The sequence below is a fragment of the Triticum urartu genome, chromosome 5 (genome assembly GCF_003073215.2).
Source record: "Triticum urartu cultivar G1812 chromosome 5, Tu2.1, whole genome shotgun sequence".
Lineage (NCBI taxonomy): Eukaryota > Viridiplantae > Streptophyta > Magnoliopsida > Poales > Poaceae > Triticum > Triticum urartu.
The window spans coordinates 121,163,056-121,187,041 of NC_053026.1; the positions used below are offsets into that span (position 1 = coordinate 121,163,056).

At 44.2% G+C, this 23,986-nt stretch overlaps 3 protein-coding genes across 3 annotated transcripts; 1 reads left to right on the top strand and 2 right to left on the bottom strand.

Annotated features, from left to right (window-relative positions):
• Nucleotides 1–175: 175 nt before the first annotated feature.
• Nucleotides 176–10,457, bottom strand: LOC125508142. Its single transcript, XM_048672745.1, has 4 exons — nt 10,143–10,457; nt 9,471–9,586; nt 8,386–8,730; nt 176–637 (listed from the first exon to the last, which is right to left on the bottom strand). Exons 1-3 carry the CDS (start codon nt 10,251–10,253, stop codon nt 8,394–8,396), a joined length of 564 nt encoding a protein of 187 aa, XP_048528702.1. The 5' UTR covers nt 10,254–10,457; the 3' UTR covers nt 176–637; nt 8,386–8,393.
• Nucleotides 10,458–10,504: 47 nt separating this feature from the next.
• On the top strand, nt 10,505–17,873 carry LOC125508141 (RNA pseudouridine synthase 1). The gene is made up of 2 exons (XM_048672744.1): nt 10,505–10,870; nt 15,845–17,873. The coding sequence occupies exons 1-2, from the start codon at nt 10,513–10,515 to the stop codon at nt 16,525–16,527; spliced, it is 1,041 nt and encodes a 346-aa protein (XP_048528701.1). The 5' UTR covers nt 10,505–10,512; the 3' UTR covers nt 16,528–17,873.
• LOC125508143 (DNA-directed RNA polymerases II, IV and V subunit 9B) lies at nt 17,660–19,108 on the bottom strand. The gene is made up of 4 exons (XM_048672746.1): nt 18,788–19,108; nt 18,618–18,693; nt 18,075–18,233; nt 17,660–17,981 (listed from the first exon to the last, which is right to left on the bottom strand). The coding sequence occupies exons 1-4, from the start codon at nt 18,814–18,816 to the stop codon at nt 17,901–17,903; spliced, it is 345 nt and encodes a 114-aa protein (XP_048528703.1). The 5' UTR covers nt 18,817–19,108; the 3' UTR covers nt 17,660–17,900.
• Between the last annotated feature and the right edge of the window lie 4,878 nt (nt 19,109–23,986).

Below are 23,986 nucleotides of genomic sequence, written 5' to 3' on the forward strand. Positions count from 1 at the left end.
ATGTTGGGGGATGGTTAACCTTGCTTTTTACTAAACGTCTGAACATTTTTTTATTGTGCAATGACTTATATCCATTTTTACATTTTACAATCTTCTCTTTTTAAATGTGCATTCTATATTTTATATTTTCCTAAAACTTCTCTTTTACATTCCCACAAATCACATGGTGTGCAAATATCTGTGAATGATGTCCGATTGATTGTCACTGTATAATTTTTTTGAAACAAAAGGGGTTTCCCCCTCTCCATTTTATTGCATAAAACGGAGAACAGCAAACCGAAATATAATGGTAGCACTCGAGCCTCACCAAAGTAGCAGGCCAGACTATATGCAAACTACAACTACTAAGTGCAATTGGTTCGGCAACACATCCAGCGTGCAGCAAGGGATCTAAGTAAGGTCTATCCTATTACAGAATGACATCCTCACGCAGGAGGGAGAGATCATCCAGTGTGCGCCTTGAGCATGAGTCCATCTAGTCCCTTATTCGCACCAGCCTTGGTGCCTCCTCCCATGCAATGTGCAGGAGACAGCGCCACAGTAGCACCGATTGATCCCCGACGCATAAGGTTTTCCACTGATGCAATTGAGCACACGCTCTCCCCAGGATCACCCGAATGCTTGTCCACGACACGCCCTGAAAACACATATCGTTACGCATAGTCCAAATGCTCCAAATGGTAGCAACACAAGCAATGTTAACAATAGAAACAATAGTCTTCTTGTTATTAGCACCCCACGGATCAGACAGGGTTTTCATGCAATGTGGATATCTAAAGTTAAAGGATTCAACAATGTTTTTCTAGGTTTCTTTTGCAACTACACAATCGAAAAACAAATGGTTCACAGACTCGTTTTCACAGCAAAACAAGCAGGTTTTATCATCCACATGACATCTCTTGGCTAGGTTATCTCTAGTAAGAATCTTGTTATGGTAGGCTAGCCATATGAAGACCAGGTATCTGTGTGGTACTAAAATTTTCCAAATGGGGGTAGAACCCCCCTCCCCCAATTGATCATATTATAAAAGGACTTAACAGAGTAAATCCCAGACGCTTCTAGTATCTAGACAGGATGATCCTCTCCATCACAAGCTTATTAGTAGATAGGAGTTGAAGCAATTCATGCCACCTGTTCAGGAATTGCATATCAACGCATCGCTTAAAAGTAAGTTTGAGAACCACACCATCCCACACCTGAGCTACAGTACTCTCTTGTTGTTGGCACATACTATATAGATCCCAAAATTGGGTTTTCAAACTCAAGTCACCAGCCCAAGTATCATGTCAAAAGCTAATACTTTGGCCATTTCCAAGTTTCCATTTATAGAAAGGTCTAGCTCCAGCCAGGGCCCATGTGTGACTCCTTTCCAGAAGGGGGAGCCAGTATTAGAATTAGACCAGAGTAGGTTGGGCTTGTTAGTGTTGTACTTATGTTTAACTAGTGTTTTCCAATCTTTGTCACCACCCAAGAAGAATCGTTTAGACCAGGAGGCTAACAAGGCCATATTGAACTCCCGTAGGTTTACCACACCTAAGCCGCCAAAGGATTTTTTTCTGGGATACAAATCCCCAATTTGCTAGATGATATTTATGATCATCACCCACATTCCCCAAAAGAAGTGAGCCATTTGTGAAGTAATTGCCTTAATATCCCATTTAGGGAATTTAATAACAGACATAAAGGTACATTGGAATACTAGCAATACAAGTCTGTAACAGCACCAACTTATCCTCATAGCTAAGCAGTCTGCCTCTCCACCCACAAATTCTTTTAATAATCTTGTCAATAATGGGTTGGAGGCCCTCTCTTCTCAATTTTAGATAGTGTAATGGGAACCCTAGGTATTTAAGAGGGAAACTCCCAATTTTGCAACAGAAGATATGTGAGAGTATTTTTGCACTAGCTTCATCAACATTAATGGGAACCAGCTCACATTTGTCATAATTAATTTTCAACCCAGAAAGGTTCTCAAAGCAAGCTAGTAACCATCTGAGGTTTGTAGCATGATCAATGTCAGGATCTAGAAAAAGAATAGTGTCATCTACGTATTGTAAACTAGTCAAGCTATTGGTAATAATGTGGGGAATAATCCTCGAGATAATTTCTCCCTAACAGCCTTGGCTAAAATTTCGGAGAAGACATTTGCAACTAAATTGAAGAGTACGGGGGAGCTAGGATCTCCCTGTTTCAAACCTTTACCACCCACAAAATATGGGCCAATCACATCATTAATCTTAACAGAGAAAGAACTATTCTGGATAATGGATAGAATCCATTTTATCCATTTAGGACCAAACCCCTGGATGTTAACATCTCAATCAAAAAGTCCCAATTTACCCTATCGTACGCTTTCTCATAATCCAACTTGAGGACCACCCCAGACTTATTTGACCTATGAAGCTCATGGATGGCCTCATGAGCAGTAACAACACTTTCCAAAATAAATCTGCCCCTAACAAAAGCAGATTGACATGGAGATAGTAGTCTATCCCCAATAGGGGATACTCTCTTACACAAAGCTTTACTGGAGATCTTGATCGAGCAATTGCTGAAGCAAATGGGTCTAAATTTTTTTCATATGTCTAGCATTTGCTTCTTTTGGGATAAGAGTAACAGTAGAGTAATTAAGTCTTTGTATATCTAATGTACCACATTCAAAATCCCTAACCAGTGCCATGAAATCATTTTTATCACCTCCCAGAAGGTTTGATAAAAAAGAAAGGACAAGCCATCAGGGCCAGAGGCACCATTGGCATAGGAACCCATAATGGCTTCTTTAATTTCATCCTGTGTAAAGGGTTTTTCAAGAATGTCATTCTCAGCATCTGTAACAAGTTCTTCTACAAACCAAAAATGATCACCCAGGTGGATATTAGGTTTTGGTTCAAAACCAAAGAGATCCTTATAAAAGTTGGTAGCAACCTCTAACATATCTTTTGTGGAGTGGACCGGGCCATCAGGGCCCTCTAGTACAGACAAGTGGTTTTTCCGTCTATGCTGGTTAGCCACTGCATGAAAATAGGCAGTGTTTCTATCACCTTCTAGTATTTTCCGGTCTCTTGATCTCTGCCACATAGCAGTCTTTTTTTTCAAATTTCCTCCAACTCTTTTTAATGTCATTTGTTCTGAGGATATCCTCGGTAGAGACTCCGTTTTGTTCAGCAAAAACATCAAGGATATCAAATTCTTGCAGGAGGTTTTTCTCTCTCTTCATAGCAGCCTCCAGGTCAATGCTCCATCCTTTAGCTTTTTGTCTGAACAATTTGGTTTTAAACTGCCATGTCTCAATGGCAGTTTTATAGGGGGGAGGGGTAGCCCAAACTTATTTGACTAAGTCAGAAAACCTAGGCTGTCTCAGCAACCATTTTTCAAATTTGAAAGGTTTGTTCATTTTACTCCCCCCCAGTTCAAGTGTCTCAAAGGAGGGGGGCATGGTCACTCACCACTCTAGGAAGGGCACAAAGAGTGGTTAATGGGAAGTGACCATCCCAATCAGTAGAGGAAAACACTATGTTAATGGTAGCAAAAATAGGATTGTCTTGATTATTACCCCAGGTATAAACCCTATTTGCCAGCTTGATTTCCATGAGACCCCATTTATTAATCTAGTCATTAAATAGGAAGGCCCAAGAGCTATTAACATTACCAGATGATTTCTCCTTGGCTTCTCTGACCAAGTTAAAATCACTCCCCAGTAAGACAGGATAGGACAACCCATCACATACTTCATGTAGTTCAGAGATAAAATCTACCTTGTCCACAGCATAAGCTATACCACATACTACTACTAGATGCCAACAAAACCAATCAATCTTATTTTTCAAGGTAAGAATCAAGCAATATTTTTTGTACATAACACCAATACACTAAAGGAGCAGGAGTTGACCCCTAAAAGGATCCCACCGACAGAACCAACAACAGGCGAAGAATGCCGAATATAATCAGTAGACCCAGCTAGTATCTTTAAGAAGGATTTAGAAATATTCTCTCTTTTTAGTTTCTTGGAAACCAACAAAGTTTGGTTTGTATTTATTAACTATATCAGACAGGCATTGCAATTTTCCTTTTTGCCCCATACCCCTAATGTTCCAAAAGAGACCTATCTGGAATTTTAAATGGGTGTGAAAGGCTAAAAAGCCCATGTCTAGGAGCAGTTACCAGACTACCAACAGAGCCAGCAGTGCCCCCTGGGTTGTTGGAGTCAGGTCTGCCTTTTTCAGGAGTACAAACTCCACTCCCCTCACACCAAATATCACTTAACTCATCAGGCAATGATATTTCAGGGTTTTGAGAAGCAAACTCAAGGCATTTTCCAGTTTCATCTCTCACCGGGTTACTTATAATATTTTTCCTTTCTAGATCAGAGTGACCAAACAGCAGAGGCATAAGCCTCTAAATTATCAACAGAAGCATTATTAAAGGACTTTGGTTGAAGGCCTTTGTATGCTTCAGCTGTTTCCATTATATTCTGGTTCCTCTGCACTCTGGTTGAAGGCCTTTGAGAGGGAATTGGCCCCCATTTACCAGAGATGTTCTTCTGGAGGGAGGGGGAGGGATATTGTTACCAGCAGTATCATTTCTCACCTTCCTCAACTCCAGCATCTTCAGACAGTTCATGACTGGCTCATTTAAGGTCTCCATTTCACTATCAGTATCTCCAGCTTCAGTGGCAGTATTTGAACCAGAGCTATCAAAATCTCTCAGTAGGTCAGAGTAGTATGTTTTCTGGGCAGAAGTTGCAAGGCTGCCAATAGTGTCAGCAAAATCAGCTTCAACTTGAGGAGCATGTGTGTTCATCTCAGGCCCATCTAGAAGTTTGATAGCTTCAGCAAAGGGGAGGATGACAGCAGTCTCACAGCTTTTTTTCTCCACATTGTCCTCATGTTTTTTGCAAGGAGTATAGCAAGCTTCCACCAATGTAGGAGGATGAAAGGTGGTGCACTCCTTACCTTTACTAGCAGGTGGGTTTTCAGAGGTGCTAGCTCTGTTAGCTAGATCCAGTTCATCAAAACCATCCTCACCATCTTCCAAGCGGTCCTTGTCAGTATCACCCACATCAAGATCATTTTCCAAGCCATCCACATCTATATCAGTAGGTCCATTATCACCATTAGGATCATCGGCACCCACTTGTTCAAAACCTTCAACAGTGAAAGATAGAATGTATAGCTTTTTCCTCATTTCCATACTCCGTTCAAAAGGAATTTTCTCAGGACTCCTGCGCGCAATCTTGATTTCGACTTTCTCATAAAAGCTCTTCATCAGCCCATTCCAGTCCACATCTACCAGGATCCCAAAGCATGAGGCAATCTGAGAGAATACCTTCCACGTGCACCATTTTGACGACAGGCCTTCAACAACAACCCAAGCTTCAGTCAATTCAGAGAAAGGGTCTATTGCACCAGTCCATTTCTCAACAGAGACTGAAACACCAGTAATTGGTAGATTAAAGGCAGGGAATTCAATTAGTTCTTCAACATTCTTCCAAGGAGGGAATCTAACCAAGAACTTTTTCTCTAAGAGTGTTCTGACTTGCCATGGCCACTGTCTAAGCTTGCAGAAGATCTCAGAAAGATTTTTAATCAGATCTACCTGGTTGATCTCTCCTTTAACCACATGGACCTCACCATAGTTCCTGAAATTCAGCCAATTCGCTTCACGGCCCACAGGGTGCATCAATATGATAGAATCCTAAACCAAGAGCAGAGCTGCCAAAAAAGGTTGCAACAGGGTGTGGCTGCGCCCAAGTTGAACAGTTGTTGACATTGTGCCCCTCTAGACCACAGATAAAGCAGATTTTCTTCTCTATGCAGTTAACATAATGCCTAGGTCCCCTCCACATGTGAAACATATCATGTCTCTGTATCTCTCGTCGAGGATCTGGGTGGGTGGTGCAGGTGGAGCAGGCGGAGCGGTCGGTGGAGGCATGGCCACGGGCGGCGGGGCTTGACGCGGCGCAGTAGGCTGGGGAGCAGTCCTCCCACTTGCTGCCGGAGGTGGACCCCGCGGCGCTCCCCTGCTGACGTCTACCGCACTGTATAAATTTTGTATGTGATTTATTTTTCTTATATATTTTGGAAAGTTTAAGGTGCTTGGACATGACTAACTTAATGGAGTGGTTATGCTTCCTTTGGTCAGATGTATACATGCGCATTCATTATACTCTCATGCCATCAAAAGTTGTAGGCTGGAATCCCCAATAAAACCTTTCGCAAATGTGCTTGATACGAACCACCTACTGTACCTTTCATAATATACGTGGACTATCCGAGCTCAACCTTTATTTAGACTAATTCCTACATCACCACTCCAAATATCCATGTGAAATGTAGGTTCTGTTCTAGTGTAGCTAGGCACCACACATTTTATCCTATTCATCCATGAACAGTAGATTTGATTTTCTTCACGTGATTTACATTGAGTTAGAGGATACCCTGGACTTCCAACGTTGAGATTTTCTTCATGCGATTTGGACGGAGTTAGGCATGTACAATGATTGATAAGACAATCTTATCTTAAGCCTTGTATGCAATTTAGAGATGACAAAAAAAAATTATAATAGGGTTATCTCTTAGCCTTATCTTCAATAACTACTATTCCTAAAACATGGTGAGACATATTGTGCTAAGGACATGTACAATGATTGATAAGATAGTCCTATCTTAAGTCTTGCATGTAATTTAGAGATGACAGAGAAAAATGTATACAATGGATTATCTCTTAGCATATTTTTTTAATAACTAGCTATTTCTAAAAATATGGTGAGACATATTGTGCTAAGAGATCATCTTTTGTCTTCTCTTAAATAAGAGAAGACAAGCCTTTTCTTATGAATTTTCTCTTCTTCACCTCATCATTTATCCTAAATAACACTCCTAAGATAGTACCATTGTACTACCATGATTGAAGATGAATAGATTGAAAGTTTTCTCGGAAAAAAACAACCGAAACAAATGATACAAGAATTCTACTTTGCTAAAGAGTTTTTTTTTCTACTTTGAAATAACTCGCCGCTTAATTTGTCTTGGTAGTAGACAATGTGAATTAGGAAGGAAAAGCTAGGAGGATTTGTGCTCTATGGGGACATCTACACCCTATATGGGAAAAAAACTAGTAATTCAACAAAAAGTCAAAAATTCCTGAAAATATTTTTGAAATAAACTTGACCTTCTATTGTACTCATGAGAAAAAAACCACAAAAGGAAAAATATCCCTTTGACTTCTTTTCAAAAAACACAATTTTTGGCTAAAATAGTGTGAATAGTGACCTGTAATAGTAAATAAATTTTGTTTTTTTTGCTGTGAGGTCAACTTTTGTTTTTTTGTGAAAATCTATATACTAGTGCAAAAATAAGTCAAGTGTTTTGTCAAAATAGTTCTTACCTATTTTGACTTTTTAGTAAAATATTTTAAAAAAATCCCCATATAGGGTGCATATACAACCAGGAACACAAGTGTATTTCCCGGAAAAGCTATTATTAAAGAACTTCAGTACTCCATTTAGTAAATCAAACATATTGCAACACAAAGAATCTACAAGTCCACACATAGATCACTGACTGAATCTTGTTTGAAACTTCATAACATCGTTTGACCATTTCAGATAATAAATACAGTAACATGCATGTCATGACCTGAACGATTTTATTTCACCAAGAACAAACACATAGTAAAGTCTACAGATTATTTAAGCAAGAAACCTACAACTTTAAGGTATACAAAATGAACTCAAGAATTCTATCTAGAGGCAGTAACAAAGAGACCAAGTTACGAAACTAAATTGTTTAGATCTAGAGTATCTCATCACAATTCGAACTTCTATATTTGTATAGAGATGTAGATTAAACAAGAAAAACAACTATTTTCTGAGGAAAGGCCAACATAGGCGCTCGGCCTAGTCCTGGCTCCGCTCTTAGCAGTCTCACAAAATTGTACTCCCTCCGTAAAGAAATATAAGAGCATTTAGATCGGAGTACTTACTAAATAGCAATTCAATGGTCTGACAAAATTGTAAATAGCAATTTAATATTTTACTGTCGCCTTAGAAATTCAAAAGAAGCAAAGAATGAAATTCAAATATTTTAGTGTCAAGTACCCAAGAGTAAGTTCATTCTCAGGAAGTAGTCAACCAATTTGTTCTACATTCAGGACACACAGTTAGATCCCCTCTAAGGCTCTAAAGTGGAAACACCCTATAGCAGCCACTTACATAACTTTTCACTAGTAGTAGTATAAACAAAGAAGCCACGGGCATAAATCATACAACCCTAGATTGTGGAACTATATTAATATCCAATACCTCAACACTTTTTTGGCCATGAAAACACAACAGCTAATTTACCCTGCAATAACTGAAAAACACAACAAAAGAAAGAACTATACCAGATCTCCTAGTTCCCGTCCTCATGATCGTCATGCTGGTATGTAGCGCCACCGTTTGGTATAGCACCTGCTCCTTTCACACTGATGTCACTGAAAGGCCTCTTCCTTGAGGAAGACGATGGTTCAGAGGCATCCATTTCCATATCCTTCTGATCCTCCTCTACAGCCATGTTTGTCTGTTTCTCTTGAGGAGCACCGGATGTTGAAGCTGGAGGTGGCATCACATCAATTCCGCTGAGCCGGCAGAAGACTTTCTCAACTGTCTCGGTGATCTCTTTCCCTAGTCCACCATTGTCGAGTATCAGCTCCCAAACTGCCTTTGAGACTTTATCAAGAACCGGAGTTCTGCATTCGAACAAATGAGTTAGCACTGCTTTACAGGTTAGATATATTATTTCTTCTGCTTCAGGCGACAATATAAAACAAAACTATCCAAGTTCTAAAAAAAACTCAAAACGCTGGTAAAGTACAGTAAAGTACCAAAGGCACGAATCGTCTGAGATGCAAAGTTACAACTGTGTCCAAACCAAATGCACAACGTGCAAGTTAAACTTCCAGCAGTGCCAGAATACCAAATATTAACCCGTATATTCCAAAGTTAAGAAAACCACGTGTGTGTGCTTAAGTGTGCCTACGCGCTAGGCGATGACAGAACTGGGAGCCTTGACCCTATGCACTCAATTAAGTAGGCGGCACTCATAGGCAATATAGGCACTAGGCAATGATAAAACTAGGAATTTACACTGAGCACTTTCTGAACCTTATTTCACTACTATTACATCATATTATCGGGAGCTAGATGACCGCAGTACTTTCAGAACAAAGAGTGGTTAGCAAAAATATGATAAGGAAATGTGTCTTCATGGAGTATTGTGTGCGCTCAAAAAGTCAAAGTCAAATTCACATAATAGTTATCTCTTTCTTTCTACTTAGCATCCAGAAGGAATACTGTACATAGAAAGCTGTGTATATGCTAAAAAACAAATTCAAACCAAACAATATGTTGTAAATTTATTACTGAGCATATCATGTTTGCTCTATGCCACATTGCGTCAGTAAATTATACACAAACCAATAGTACTTACTCCAATTCTTGTCTAAGAGCATCAAACAGCTCCCTCTTGGTCTTTTTCTCAGCTCCAGGAGTCTTCAGAACTTTGCTTTGTTCCACCATCATCATAGTATTTTTCTTCATGTCCTCCTATAGAAATCCGATATGAGAAGATTTAATGCCAATAAGCCAACTAAACCATTCCATTGATCAAGCCAATCTCGGTAAAAGCAATGCAAGGAAACTGTGATGAGAAACACATGTCTATAACATTGCTAAAATTCCATTGTTCAGAATTTATCCTGCCACGCTAAAATTCCCTAATGATGAGGGAAAAAAGACATTGCAACCATAATATGCTTCCGAGTGAGAAATGATTTTTTTTAATGAAAAGAAAGCGTGCTATGGCGAGATAGGCGCTGGGCAGTGGCAAAATGCAGAATTAACAGCTAAAGCTTCTGTTCCTTTTATTTTTCACGCACACCAGCAGTACAAAATGCTCCGAAGAAAAAAAAATCCATAGCTATGGCCATGGTGACGACTCTATTGTTCTCTGTTCTAGCCGCCGCTTTGCCATCAGAAACCAAACTACAGGGGACCTCGCCGCTGCGGCGCTGGCGAGCCACTGAGAGCAAAGTCACAAGCAGGAGCGAGAAGAGGATTGGAAAGAGGAAGGATGTGGGGGAGAAGCGAGCTGGAAGCATACGTCAGCCTTGAGCTGGGCCATGATCTTCATGCGGAGCGCGTCGACGGTGCCGTCGTTCTTCAGCGACTCCAGCACCTCCTCCGGCCGCACCACCTTCGACGACGACCCCATCCTCCTCCGCCCCCCAAATCAGTAAATCGCCGACCAACACCTCCTCCTCCTCAACGCTCGCGCTTCAGATTTGCAGCGGAACCGCTCCAGGAGAGCCCGCGAGGCCGCCCGGCGGTGCTGCTGAAGGGTCGCCGGAGACGCACGGCGGAGGCTAGGGTTGGGTTTCTTCCGCGGGGGAGAGGGCGGCCAGAGGGGAAGCGAAGAAGGAAAAGAAAAGTATCGTGTCTTTAATTGGAATCGGTCTCCTCTGCGGACCCAAATGACGAAACTGCCCCTCCTCCTCCCTCTGCTCTCGCCTCGCGCCGCCTCCCCGTCGCGAGCCCTGACACCGCCACCCGCGCGCCTCCTCGCCGTCGCCGCTGCGGGAGCAAGCGTCCAGGACGCAGTGATGTCAGCGGCCGCGACCGGGGATTACCCGTGCCCAGTGTCCCCGCCCTACCCGGCCGTCTCCAAGGACGTGGAGCTACGGCGCGCCTTGACGGCCTCCGCCCGCTCCGGTGCCTACTCCTCCGCCGCCGTCGTGTTCGAGGACGAGTGGCTCGCCGTGGTGGACAAGCCCGCCGGCGTCTACTGCGAGGCCCTCCTCTCCGCCCTCCCTTGCTCCACCGCCTCCTCAGGTACTGTACTTCAAACAGCTCTAGACAGATCGCGCCATTAGTTCGCAAGGACACAACAAAATACTCAGATGCTCGCGGCCTAGTAATTTCAAGAGCTGTTCATGCTGATGAAACGCAGGTTTGGTTGCTTTCTGCTTTGTGTACCACTGCAGCTTTGTACCCATGAGACTACCCATAATGGGGATTAACTTAGACTAGTAATGCATGTACTCCCTCCGTTCTAAATTACTTGTCTTGGATTTTTCTGGATACAGATGTATCTAGACTTAATTTTAGTGCTAGATACATCCGTATCTAGACAAATCTAAGACAAGTAATTCAGAACGGAGGGAGTACTAGTCTATGTTACTAGTACTGTACCTTTATAGTGGGGAATAACATATGTGTGGTGTCATGCAACACTTCATTTATTAGCTTGTAGACTCATCTTGTCTTGGTATGTAAGGGTGTGTTTGGTTGCGGAATGAAGTGGAATGGAATGGAATAGTTCCATTCCACTGGAATGGGTCGGTTCCATTCCTGTGTTTAGTTGGAGGCAATACATGGAATGGAATGGTTACATTTCAGTGTTTGGTTGAAGAGATGGAACGTAATGGATTTGGTTCACTTTGGCAAGGTACATTCGCAAAGCATTATAAATATGACATCAAAGCTATCTGCAACTATTTCCTCTTGCACCAAAGCATTTCTTCAAGATGACCCTGTGGGTAAAAAACACATTTGTACAAGCAAAAGAAGAATCAATTTACAAAGAAGAATAAAAATATATGAAAAAAGAAAAAGAAGATAACAATGCACATTATGACAAGGATGTAACTCTAAGTCCTAAAGCCACGGTCAAACTATGATTAAGATTTAAGAGCTCATGAACTCGTTGGCTGGTTGCCATTAGCGATCTGCCACTGCTCCTCTGCAGCCACTAGTCTCCTGAGTAAAGCTTCAGATCGGATGTTCGTTGAACAATACCACACCAGGCTCCTCTTCCCATATCCCTGCGTGTGGATGTACCATTAGGCCAGGTTGCTGCCATTAGCGATCTGCCACTGCTCCTCTGCCGCCCCCAACAAATCGGCCGCCTACTCACCGGCGAGTCAGGCCGCCGTCGCCGACCAGCACATCAGGTTGCCGCCTCCCACAAGCAGATCAGGCCGCCGCCGCTCCCCGGAAGATCTGGTCAACGCCACAAATTTGCAGCCGCCTCCCTGCAGGTCAGGCCGCCATCTAGGATTCTAGGGTGTGGCCGACGCCAGCAACCACCGGTTGCTACCCATTCCGCCGCCTAGATGGGAACGTTGTGGCTGTGAGAGAGCAACGGGAGGGAGGGGAGAGACGAGGCGGAGGCGGCTTGAGAGAGGAGACGCGACCGGTTCCGTGTGATTCCTCCTATTTGGAGGTATCGGCGGGTTCCGCATATCAGCCGAATATTCCCTCGGTGGGAACAACTTGATTCCCGCTCCAGCTATGTACCAAACGCAGTAACGAGGCCTAGTCACGGGTCCGACCCATGCCATTCTAGTTGGTGATCGAAACCAAACACACCCTAAGATGTTACTCGTAGTGTGAGTAACTAGCTATAGCTATGTTACTCAAATCATCTCTCTCCTTATTAAATCTTTGCCACATAAGCAAATTTGCTGAGTTGGACCTTATGTTACTGCTGAAGTTGCTCCCACTATGGGCAGTCTGAGATATTTAGTACTAATGCCAAATGATTGCTTCTTTAACGGTGCATTTGGTTTTTGCCCCCTTGCATATGTGACCGAGTTGGGTCTGGCGAGTGAATATAGGCTAAGAACCATGTTATGCACATCGTTGGTAGCCTGCATCCTCCCCAGACACTCCAGCTTGGGTGCAAGGATGACCTTGTAGAAGTGGGTTGGGCTAACATTCGCATGGAAATGGCCGTAGTTCTTCGACCGCTTGGGGGCGCTGCCGAGCTCCACCACCGCCTTGGCCTTCTTGTCGGCCACAACCACCTCCTTGCCCTTGGAGTTCCCCGAAGCAGCCTGGTCGATCTGCATTATGAACATGATGAATGGAGGTCAATGGAGGGGCAAAATGCAACACACACATGAGCAAGATCAATGGAGGTATGCAGAAATGTTTGACCACAATTACCATAGTTGTTAACCAAAGATCAACACTCATTCATCCCACCTACCTACTCCAAAGCCTGTATTTATCTACCACCACATTCCACTACCTCTTCCAACCATCTCTCTCTCGTTGTCTTCTAATGTCTCCTCTTCCACAACTCTCTCTCTCTCTCTGTGTGTGTGTGTGTGTGTGTGTGTGTGTGCCACCACCGCTTTACCGCCATGAACCCCATCCCCAACGTCATTGGATGGAATCATGGAGGGCATTCCTCGTTGGGTTCTCGCTCGGTGAACGCACCAAATTCGTGAAGACCATGTAGGTGTGCTCTCAGTTAAAGAGCATTGACAACATGCATAAAGAGGCAGACACTGTGTTGTTCAAGGCGACGAAGGAGGAGTTGAAGACGCTAATACCTGGCCCAGCCAAAGGCGCTATGTCAGTGGACATACTGTGGTGGGTGATGGATGAGGCCAAGTCGGCCGATCCTGGTCAGAGAGCCAGATGGGCCAAGTACAGGCTTGTCAGGGCTCCTCGTGACCAATCGGTCGTCGCGGTTGTACCAGCGACCATCTCGTTCTAGAGGACGACAAGGAGGAGAAAATGGTGGATGCTGCGGTCGAGCCTGAGGACGCTGACAATGATGGAGCGGTGGAGGTCCTGGTCAGGGCGCCAGAGCCAGGCAACCGTACACTACCCATGGAGGTGGACCATTACAAGCCTCAAGGCTACTGGCGCCCCTAGGCTCGCCGTGGGTAGGATGTACTGCTTGTTGTGATGGTTTCAAAAGGATGTAAGTTCAACGTGCCTCCCCCCCCCCCCCCCCCCCCCCCCCCCCCCCCCGCGTGAAAATTGTACTCAATCGCGTTCGAACTGCTCAAATCCTTAGTCGGATATTCCTCGGTCGAGTACCAAATCGAACCCGATAGGTAGATTGGATGCCTAGTGCGCGATGCGTAAATTGAATGCGGGCATGGTATAAATCGATTACATCAAGGACAAAGGGCTTACCGCCATTTCCGAGCGTGAAGCCGGTGATCAACGCCAGTGCTCGTCATCCAGTTCTTCACTCCGCTGCTCGCCGTCCAGATCTTGCGCTCGCCGCCGCCTGTGTTAGAGTGGAGAGTGAGTGATGAGAGAAGGATGAGGGTAGTTATGGCGGTGCATCAGGAAACAATGCGACGTCTTGAACGTGGCTTCTCGTGTGCAGCCTCCGACACCCACGTGCCTCGAGTTGTGTCGCTCGGGCATGGCCGTGAGAAAACGACCGATTCGAGCGTTCCTACTCAGCCAGGCCCGGAGGTGCTTCAAACATCGTGCGGGCCGAGATTAGGTGCAAGGCAGGCAACCAAACGGGCCAAAACTGCATCGTGCGGGCCTGGTTGGACCTAATGCAAGCTACCAAAAATGCCATAAGTGATTTAGTTCAGATATTGGAGCAAACATGATTAGAAATTCACAGTGTGAGAGCGGAAAGTCTGCTTTAATTATCGACCCTAAGAGCATATCTCCGGATATTATGATCTGGTTCATCACATTTGTAGAGATACGGGATACCGATGAGTTAACTTATCTGTAAGTGGATTTTGTTGGTTAGTGTCTTTTCTCATGATATTCCCAGATGGACTTAGTTTGGAAGTAGGAATTGATATGTCTCATTTTACTTTCAGAGACTGAAATGCACTATGGATGTGACGATAAACTATTGTGAAGTAAGAAAGTCAGCACAATCTAATATGTGTAGGATTAAATTTACCATTTTTCTACCAAATGTACATTGGATAGATGGACCACATTTTCGCATGTTTTGGAAAGTTTATGTGTAACTGCGCCTTCTAATATTCTTGCGAAATAGTAGTGACACCATGGTATCTTCAAAGAATTATTGTGAGATGATCAAATTTGTTCCCCCACAAGTTAGCAAGTCCTGACAGCAATATTTCTTTTGAGCAAGCTTCTGATAGCAACTTAAGCCAGGTTAGGAGTAAGATGGACATTACTTATTGTGATGTGTATATTTTGACTTCAAGCAATCATTCTATATTTTAATTCTGATATATTGTTAGAATTTATAATATTACAGTGCTGTTAAAATAGCCTTCACAAATCACAATTTAAGATCGTGACCTGAGTACTGAGTTCACCATCCAAATAATACAGGAGCCAACATGGAGCTTTCAATGAATAATGCTTCCTAAATATATAAGCTTTCCTTTGACCATATTCAGGTCCCAGTTTCCTCAAACTTGATCTGGAATTCTAAGTGTTCTTCTAATCTGAAAGCATTTGCTTGGCTACTTCTGAATGGTAGACTTGATACTAAAGAGATGCTTCAAAGACGAAATATCCAGATTAACAACAAAGTAAACTGGATTCTCTGCAGTATTGGCCAGCTTGAGACCACGGATCGCCTCTTATCGAACTGTTGCTTCAACAGAGATTTCTGGAACTTGCGGTGGAAATCATGCTCATTATAGCCAGTTCATCCTTCAACAAGCCTTTCTTCATGGAGGTCTTTGTTGTAACTGCCTGGAACATTTGGAAGCAGATAAACTCTAAGATCTTTGAAGATGTAATCATAGTTTAGGTGTTTGGTCTTGCATATTCAAAAGAGACATTTCCTTCTTTTGTACAGAGTGAAGGAGTGTGTGAATCCCCCCTTAAATGCTGGTTTGACGATCTGGGCTATGCCCCTCCCCATTTTTACTGCCTTCCTCCTTATATACCATACGCACATATCGTCTTGTAAATACTTCTGGTCTCGATAAAATGTTACTGTTGGGGCCTCCCCTACAGTTTTTCGCTCAAAAAAAGTTCCTATTATTACTGACTTGCTATCCCCTATTTGTAACTGAAGAAAATTCTTTCTATGACCTGCAGGGGATCCTTCAAGTAAACCTAACCTTCACCTCGCGAACAGGCTAGATCGTGATACCAGTGGTCTCATGGTCATCACCAAATGCAACAAAGTTGCAGCGAAGCTTGTGAAGGCCTTTACTGAGCACAAAGTGAAGAAAACATATCTAGCTCTTTGCATAGGTTACCCACCAGCGTGGGAAAAGATTAAGATATGTTCTGGTCATGGGCGATCAAAACACGGCGCTTGGCGTGTGTACGCTATGTCTGACGTTGGCCGAACACTACCAGGGGGTTCCTCTGTAAGGGACATGAGCACAAAATTCGAAGTGCTAGGGACAGATGGTGAAGGACAGTACAGAGAACCATCTAATGTTGACATTGATGATATAGAGTCGATTACAGTACAAGAGAAAGCAGCTGACCAAACTTCAAATGTTGATGTGAAGAACCACATGATTTTTGTTAGAGCCTATCCTCAAAGTGGACGAACACACCAGATTCGTCTGCACTGTCAATATCTTGGGTTTCCTATCAGAGGTGATGTGAAGTACGGAGGAGTGATCGAGTGGAACGGTGTGGACTGTGATGGTCATGCGTTGCATGCAGAAAGCTTATCATTTGTGCATCCGGTAACTGGATTGCCTGTCACATTCCGAGCACCTCTCCCTTCATGGGCAAGTGAAATTATTTCAACAATGGGATGAAATTCCCTTGACCTTATTGTGATGCATGGCCCTCCAGTCAGTTTTGCTGAAACTTTCAAGCAAGACCAGCATTGAACTGCCAGAAGCACCTCTTGGAGGTCCTCAAGGAGAGCAGCATTCATCGGTAACCATGAAAAGAAGAATTCTGACAATTGTTTGCAGCTCGCCAATGGCTTTCGTAGTGAAGAATCTTGGACATATGTACTTGTTGAATAGGCTAAGTACTGGATTATTGTTGTAGCACAGATTTTCACTTTGGGGGTATGGCAACTGTATCCATGAAATTAACTTTTTTGCTGTGTAGCATCCATATGGTTGTTGTAGCAGTATTTTCAGTACTGCAGTTGTAACCATGCACATTGTACCGTGGGATATTCAGTTCTTGAACAACAGAGTCTGTTCTGTTGCACCAAACTTTTAGCATCCAGATCTGGAGATACTAGAAAAGGAACTAGAGTAGAGGGAAATACACAGGAGCTCCTGGGTGCTCCACCCCCTTATATGAATATTAAGAAATCTAGAAGCTTGAGATATCAAATTTGGGTACCCAATCTACTCCCGTGTGAAGTTTCAGAAATGTATCCATCCAAACAGTTTTTTTTTCTATACATAGGTATTCTTTTACAGAGAACACATTTCCTAGATAAACTGCTGAAGGAAACATGTCACCTGTTAAAATGTCCACATCCCGCTCTCTGATAAACGTAGTGGAACACAGGGATATTCACTCTTGTGTGCTCGATTGTTTTCCTCCTGGAGATGTTAAAATGATCATTACCTTTCTGGTGGATATCTGCACTTCCTGTCTGTTCATAGTTGTAACATTGGTTCTAGTACATAGCTGAATCAACACTTCCTGTCTGTTCATAGTTGTTGTAACATTGGTTCTAGTACATAGCTGATTCAGTCATCACTGGAAAACTATTTACATAAGAGTGCCATGATGAACTAAAACACAACAGCCGATGTAAATAAAACATACTTGAAGTTCCTCAGCTCATCGTTTGCTGGCATGAATGAAAATATTCAGAACATGTTCCTTTCTTCGTTTTTTTATTTGAAAAAGGAAACATGTTTTCTTGAAATTTACTGCTCAAGCTACTGCAGAAGTGCAGAAGGGAACAAACCACCAAGAGAAAAATGTCCTCATAGCATCCTTTGATTAATGCAATGGACCACAGGGATATTTTTACCCCGGTGGGCTCGGTTGTTTTTTCCTCATTGAGTTATGAAAATGATATGCCGCCTCAATACATCTGAAACATACAGCCAATTCATGCTACTGGGGAAAATATCTCTTGGGAAGAAAGAAAAAACATCTCTCTCAGACTGTTGCATCAGAGGAATTCATCATCGTTTGGCTGATGGACACATCATTCTCTCCATCGATGGCCGCAGCTCGGGTTGCAGCAGACGAAGAAGAGCGTCATCCCCTCCTCCCCTCTCGCGGTGGCCTATAGAACACAACCAAATTAAGGTGAGGTTTTGTTCAGGAATAAACCTCTGAATAATGTCAACAGTTTGCGTTGGGCTTGAACCTATTTTACCTGGAAGAAGACAGCTTCGCCATGGCCACAGACGGCGCAGCGGACTTCCTTGGTGCGGGGAAGGGTTGGGTCACCTGCGACGTCCTGGAGCACCTGGGTGAACTCTCCAGCGCTGTGGTGCACCACGTTCCGGTAGACACAGTTGTTGTCTGCGACCTCCTGCAGTTTCATAGCATTTCAAGGTCAAAACAAGAACCTGGCAGCAATTGGCAATGCACGGAACAAGCTCTACTTTTGTCACAAGTTGACAGCCTATGCTATGCACTTCTCTTTCAGTTCAATGTGCTCAAGCTCAGTTTTTTCCTGAGACTGATAACAGCACAGCAGCCCTTACTCTACCGACAGACTGTACAATTTTACATGCCACATTAATTCAGTCTTTCCTCTTTTACTGGAATGGCTATGCTCTTTTCTTCAGTTTTCCTCTTGTTGCCGAGGCTTACAGTATGAAGTAACTTGTAGGGACGAGGTAGTATGAGGTGAAGAAATAGGGAAATCTTTGGATGAACAGAGTGGGGAAGAAGAAGAAGAAGTGGTGGTGACCTGGTGGTCGCAGTTCCTGCAGGCGAAGAGGAGCACCTTCTGGTCCCTGTCCTCCTTGGGATACAAGATGTTGTTGCTGCGGCCCCCCAAAAAAGAGAGAATGGAACGGATCTGCCGGTCAAATCCATGGCCCAAACAAGGCAACAACGAGGAAAGCAGCTTGGGCTTACCATTCACGGCAAAACTTCATGGCACTCATGGCTGCTGCTGGGTCGGTGAACGAGACCTCCTCCTGTCGGCTGATTCGATGCTTGCCGCTCTCAAATCAGAATCAGAGATCCTTGCTACTCTTGGCGTGGAGCGGAGCCGAATCCCTGCCTCTCCCCTAACCCTTTGCAGGAAAGTGGATGGATTGGATGGGGGCAGGTCGGTCTCTCGGAGGGGAAGCAAGTCGAGACGAAGACGGCCTTTCACTCTTCGGGGACTGGCTGGGGTGGAGCTGGAGCTGGAGTGAAGTCAAACACAGCGTGCCGGGGGAGAATGTCCTTTTCCGATGCCGCACTGCTTTGTTTGTTTCTCATGCTTTTGCGATGCCGCCTGTCTGTGGGGACACCGCACACAACGCATGGAGAGGCAGAGATTTCATGATGATAAGAGAAAGCCAACGGCGCGCTTCCTGGCCAATTTGTTTTTTGGCTAAATTTTGCTGGTTTTGTACACCTGCTGCAGCTGGCTAAAGGCCAAGAAACCAAAACTTTGCTCGGTCTTTCCAGAGCTGTACCAGCTGGAGGAAACGGAGAAGAATTCCCGTTTCCAGCGAGCTGGAAGGGTCCGTCCGGGCTGGCCAGGAGAGGCAGTGCGTCTGCGTGCACACGGAATGGAAGGATCCACAAGGTTTGAAACCAAAGCGTGTGGTGTGGATGCCTAGAAAGGCGGCTCGTCAAAGATTTGTCAATCCCTTAGAAATTTCAGAAACAAGTTAACCAACCGCCTCAAGAAAGTTCTTCTCCCTCTTACGAGATGGCTGTGGTTGCCTGTGCATGAGCGGGGCCATACACAATGCTATTTATTTATTATAATGTATTTTTTTGACAGAAAAATTGTAAGAGAGGCCCCTAAAGTATAATTGGTGCAACAAATTCAAATTGCAAGTACCATGCCTTACATCTGGGTGGGTGGGAAGACATCAACCCCTTCCCACCACTAGGCTATACCTTAGTCTGCAATTGTTAGAATGTATTGAAACAGAGGCAATTAATTAAGAAGAAAAAAGTTAATATACAAAAAATCGAACGAAAACCGTTACAGATAACTCGCACGGACTACTCACAAATTACAAAACACCAACACCACTCAAACGGCCCTTCAAACAAAACAACAACCGCAATGCATGACACTTGCACAACACAATGAAACTCCCGACGAGCACACCAAACAACTGCAAAAACTGGGTACCCTCCATCATGAAATCATGGACACTTTCGAATGTTGCAACTCTTCTTGTCTTGCCAGATCCAGACTGATCAGCCACCCATTTCTCAGGGAAATCATAAAACCCATTGAATTTCTTTGTGTCGATGTAGTCAACCAAGAGGCTCCTATGAGCCAACATCAACATACTGGCCGCATCGACATACACAACTAGAGGATCCACCGACACGACATCATCAACCACGGGAACCACCAACACAACATCATCGACCACATGAACCACCGACCCGATGGACTCAGACACCTTCAGATGCGCACATCACATAAGCGAAACATGTCCCTCACATGAGGTTACCGGTGAGTTCACCTCCAAATGCTCCGCGGACAAAGGTGAGGCAGGGAGGGTTCAGACAAAGCTCCCGTAACTCAGGCATGACCTGTAGCACCGGAGCCTTGAACACGACGATGGACTCTCCCTCAGTGGCAGGCAACACAGGAGACATTGTCGGCAATGACGATGGGTTGTCCCCAACACGAGGGGAGAAACATCCATATAGCTATTTCCCCTCTTCCTCTGTGGAGCTAACATCGGCCACACTAGGAGGGCCTGACACCAGAGTGGTCTGCGACATAGCCGACGCAAGGGAGAGACTGCTCATAGTAGCTTCCGCCTACTCCAGAAAACTCCCAACCCACGCTAGCCAATCCCTGCAACAACATTGTCTGATCAGCCAGAGAGGACTACAACATCACATTGGATGAAGCTGCCGACCAAAGGTAGTAGAGACGACAGACCCCCAAAGACCCATGGCAAAGCGCCTTGGAGGGGAGTGAAAATTTTATCGGACCTTCACATGAAGCTGGAGCAGGACGATGAACAGTACCGAGGACTAGCGGCATGACAAGGCATGTCAAAGAGCTTAGAGGATGCCATGGTTTGCGGCATTCACACACGAGATGACCGTTCTCCAAGAAATGGGAGTACCAAAGAAGATCTCTGCAGCTAGCCGCACGGTGCTCAAGTGTGAGGCATATGCAACATCTACCGTGCATCCAAGTAGGGATGTGACGAGGAGCCATTATTGGGGCTGGCGACGTCGGGCGATGCGGACCACGCCGGGGTAACACCTCCTGCCATACCCCGCTTGCCTCCGCCACACCCCCCACTAACGGATGAGCGGGGGCCGGGATCGATGCCTTGGCAGCAAGCGGCATCATAGGGACGCCCGTCTCGTCCATTTGATGAATGACATATGTTGTGACATCGAGCTGACACGTGGTTCCTCTGGCCAGTGACAATTTTACACGTGGAAAATCCACATTGGTCTGGGCTTTAAACGGATTATCGGTGTTGGGGAACGTAGTAATTTCAAAAAAATTCCTACGCACACGCAAGATCATGGTGATGCATAGCAACGAGAGGGGAGAGTGTGATCTACGTACCCTTGTAGACCGACAGAGGAAGCGTTAGCACAACGCGGTTGATGTAGTCGTACGTCTTCATGGCCCGACCGATCAAGCACCGAAACTACGGCACCTCCGAGTTTTAGCACACGTTCAGCTCGATGACGATCTCCGGACTCCGATCCAGCAAAGTGTCGGGGAAGAGTTCCGTCAGCACGACGGCGTGATGACGATCTTGATGTACTACCGTCGCAGGGCTTCGCCTAAGCACCGCTACAATATTATCGAGGACTATGGTGGAAGGGGGCACCGCACACGGCTAAGAATATGATCACGTGGATCAACTTGTGTCTATGGGGTGTCCCTGCCTCCGTATATAAAGGATCAAAGGGGGGGTGCGGCCGGCCAGGAGAGGGCGCGCCAGGAGGAGTCCTACTCCCACCGGGAGTAGGATTCCCCCTTTCCTTGTTGGAATAGGATTCGTGAAGTGGGAAAGAGGAGAGAGAGAAGGAAGGGGGGCGCCGCCCCCCTCTCCTTGTCCTATTCAGACTAGGGGGGGAGGGGCGCGCGGCCCAGCCCTGGCCACCTCTCCTCTCTTCCACTAAGGCCCATATACCTCTCGGGGGGTTCCGGTAACCTCCCGGTACTCCGGTAAAATCCCGATTTCACCCGGAACACTTCCGATATCCAAATATAGGCTTCCAATATATCAATCTTTATGTCTCGACCATTTCGAGACTCCTCGTCATGTCCGTGATCACATCCGGGACTCCGAACAAACTTCGGTACATCAAAATGCATAAACTCATAATATAACTGTCATCAAAACCTTAAGCGTGCGGACCCTACGGGTTCGAGAATAATGTAGACATGACCGAGACACGTCTCCGGTCAATAACCAATAGCGGAACCTGGATGCTCATATTGGCTCCCACATATTCTACGAAGATCTTTATCGGTCAGACCGCATAACAACATACGTTGTTCCCTTTGTCATCGGTATGTTACTTGCCCGAGATTCGATCGTCGGTATCTCAATACCTAGTTCAATCTCGTTACCGGCAAGTCTCTTTACTCGTTCCGTAATACATCATCTCACAACTAACTCATTAGTTGCAATGCTTGCAAGGCTTATGTTGATGTGCATACGAGAGGGCCCAGAGATTACCTCTCCGACAATCGGAGTGACAAATCCTAATCTTGAAATACGCCAACCCAACATCTACCTTTGGAGACACCTGTAGAGCTCCTTTATAATCACCCAGTTACGTTGTGATGTTTTGGTAGCACACAAAGTGTTCCTCCGGCAAACGAGAGTTGCATAATCTCATAGTCATAGGAACATGTATAAGTCATGAAGAAAGCAATAGCAACATACTAAACGATCGGGTGCTAAGCTAATGGAATGGGTCATGTCAATCAGATCATTCACCTAATGATGTGATCCCGTTAATCAAATAACAACTCTTTGTCCATGGTTAGGAAACATAACCATCTTTGATTAACGAGCTAGTCAAGTAGAGGCATACTAGTGACACTCTGTTTGTCTATGTATTCACACATGTATTATGTTTCCGGTTAATACAATTCTAGCATGAATAATAAACATTTATCATGATATAAGGAAATAAATAATAACTTTATTATTGCCTCTAGGGCATATTTCCTTTAGTCTCCCACTTGTACTAGAGTCAATAATCTAGTTCACATCGCCATGTGATTCAACACTAAGAGTTCACATCACCATGTGATTAACACCCATAGTTCACATCGTCATGTGACCTATACCCAAAGGGTTTACTAGAGTCAATAATCTAGTTCACATCATTTATGTGATTAACACCCAAAGAGTACTAAGGTGTGATCATGTTTTGCTTGTGAGATAATTTTAGTCAACGGGTCTGTCACATACAAATCCGTAAGTATTTTGCGAATTCTATGTCTACAATGCTTGCACGGAGCTACTCTAGATAATTGCTCCCACTTTCAATATGTATCTAGATCGAGACTTAGAGTCATCCAGATCTGTGTCAAAACTTGCATCGACGTAACTTTTTACGACGAACCTTTTGTCACCTCCATAATCGAGAAATATTTCCTTATTCCACTAAGGATAATTTTGACCAATGTCCAGTGATCTACTCTTAGATCACTATTGTACTCCCTTGCTTAACACAGTGTAGGGTATACAATAGATCTGGTACACATCATGGCATACTTTATAGAACCTATGGCTGAGGCATAGGGAATGACTTTCATTCTCTTTCTATCTTCTGCCATGGTCGGGCTTTGAGTCTTACTCAATTTCATACCTTGTAACACAGCCAAGAACTCTTTCTTTGACTGTTCCATTTTTGAACTACTTCAAAATATTGTCAAGGTATGTACTCATTGAAAAAACTTATCAAGCGTCTTGATCTATCTCTATAGATTTTGATGCTTAATATGTAAGCAGCTTCACCGAGGTCTTTCTTTGAAAAACTTCTTTAAAAATACTCTTTTATGCTTTGCAGAATAATTCTACATTATTTCCGATCAACAATATGTCAGTCACATATAATTATCAGAAATGCTGTAGTGCTCCCACTCACTTT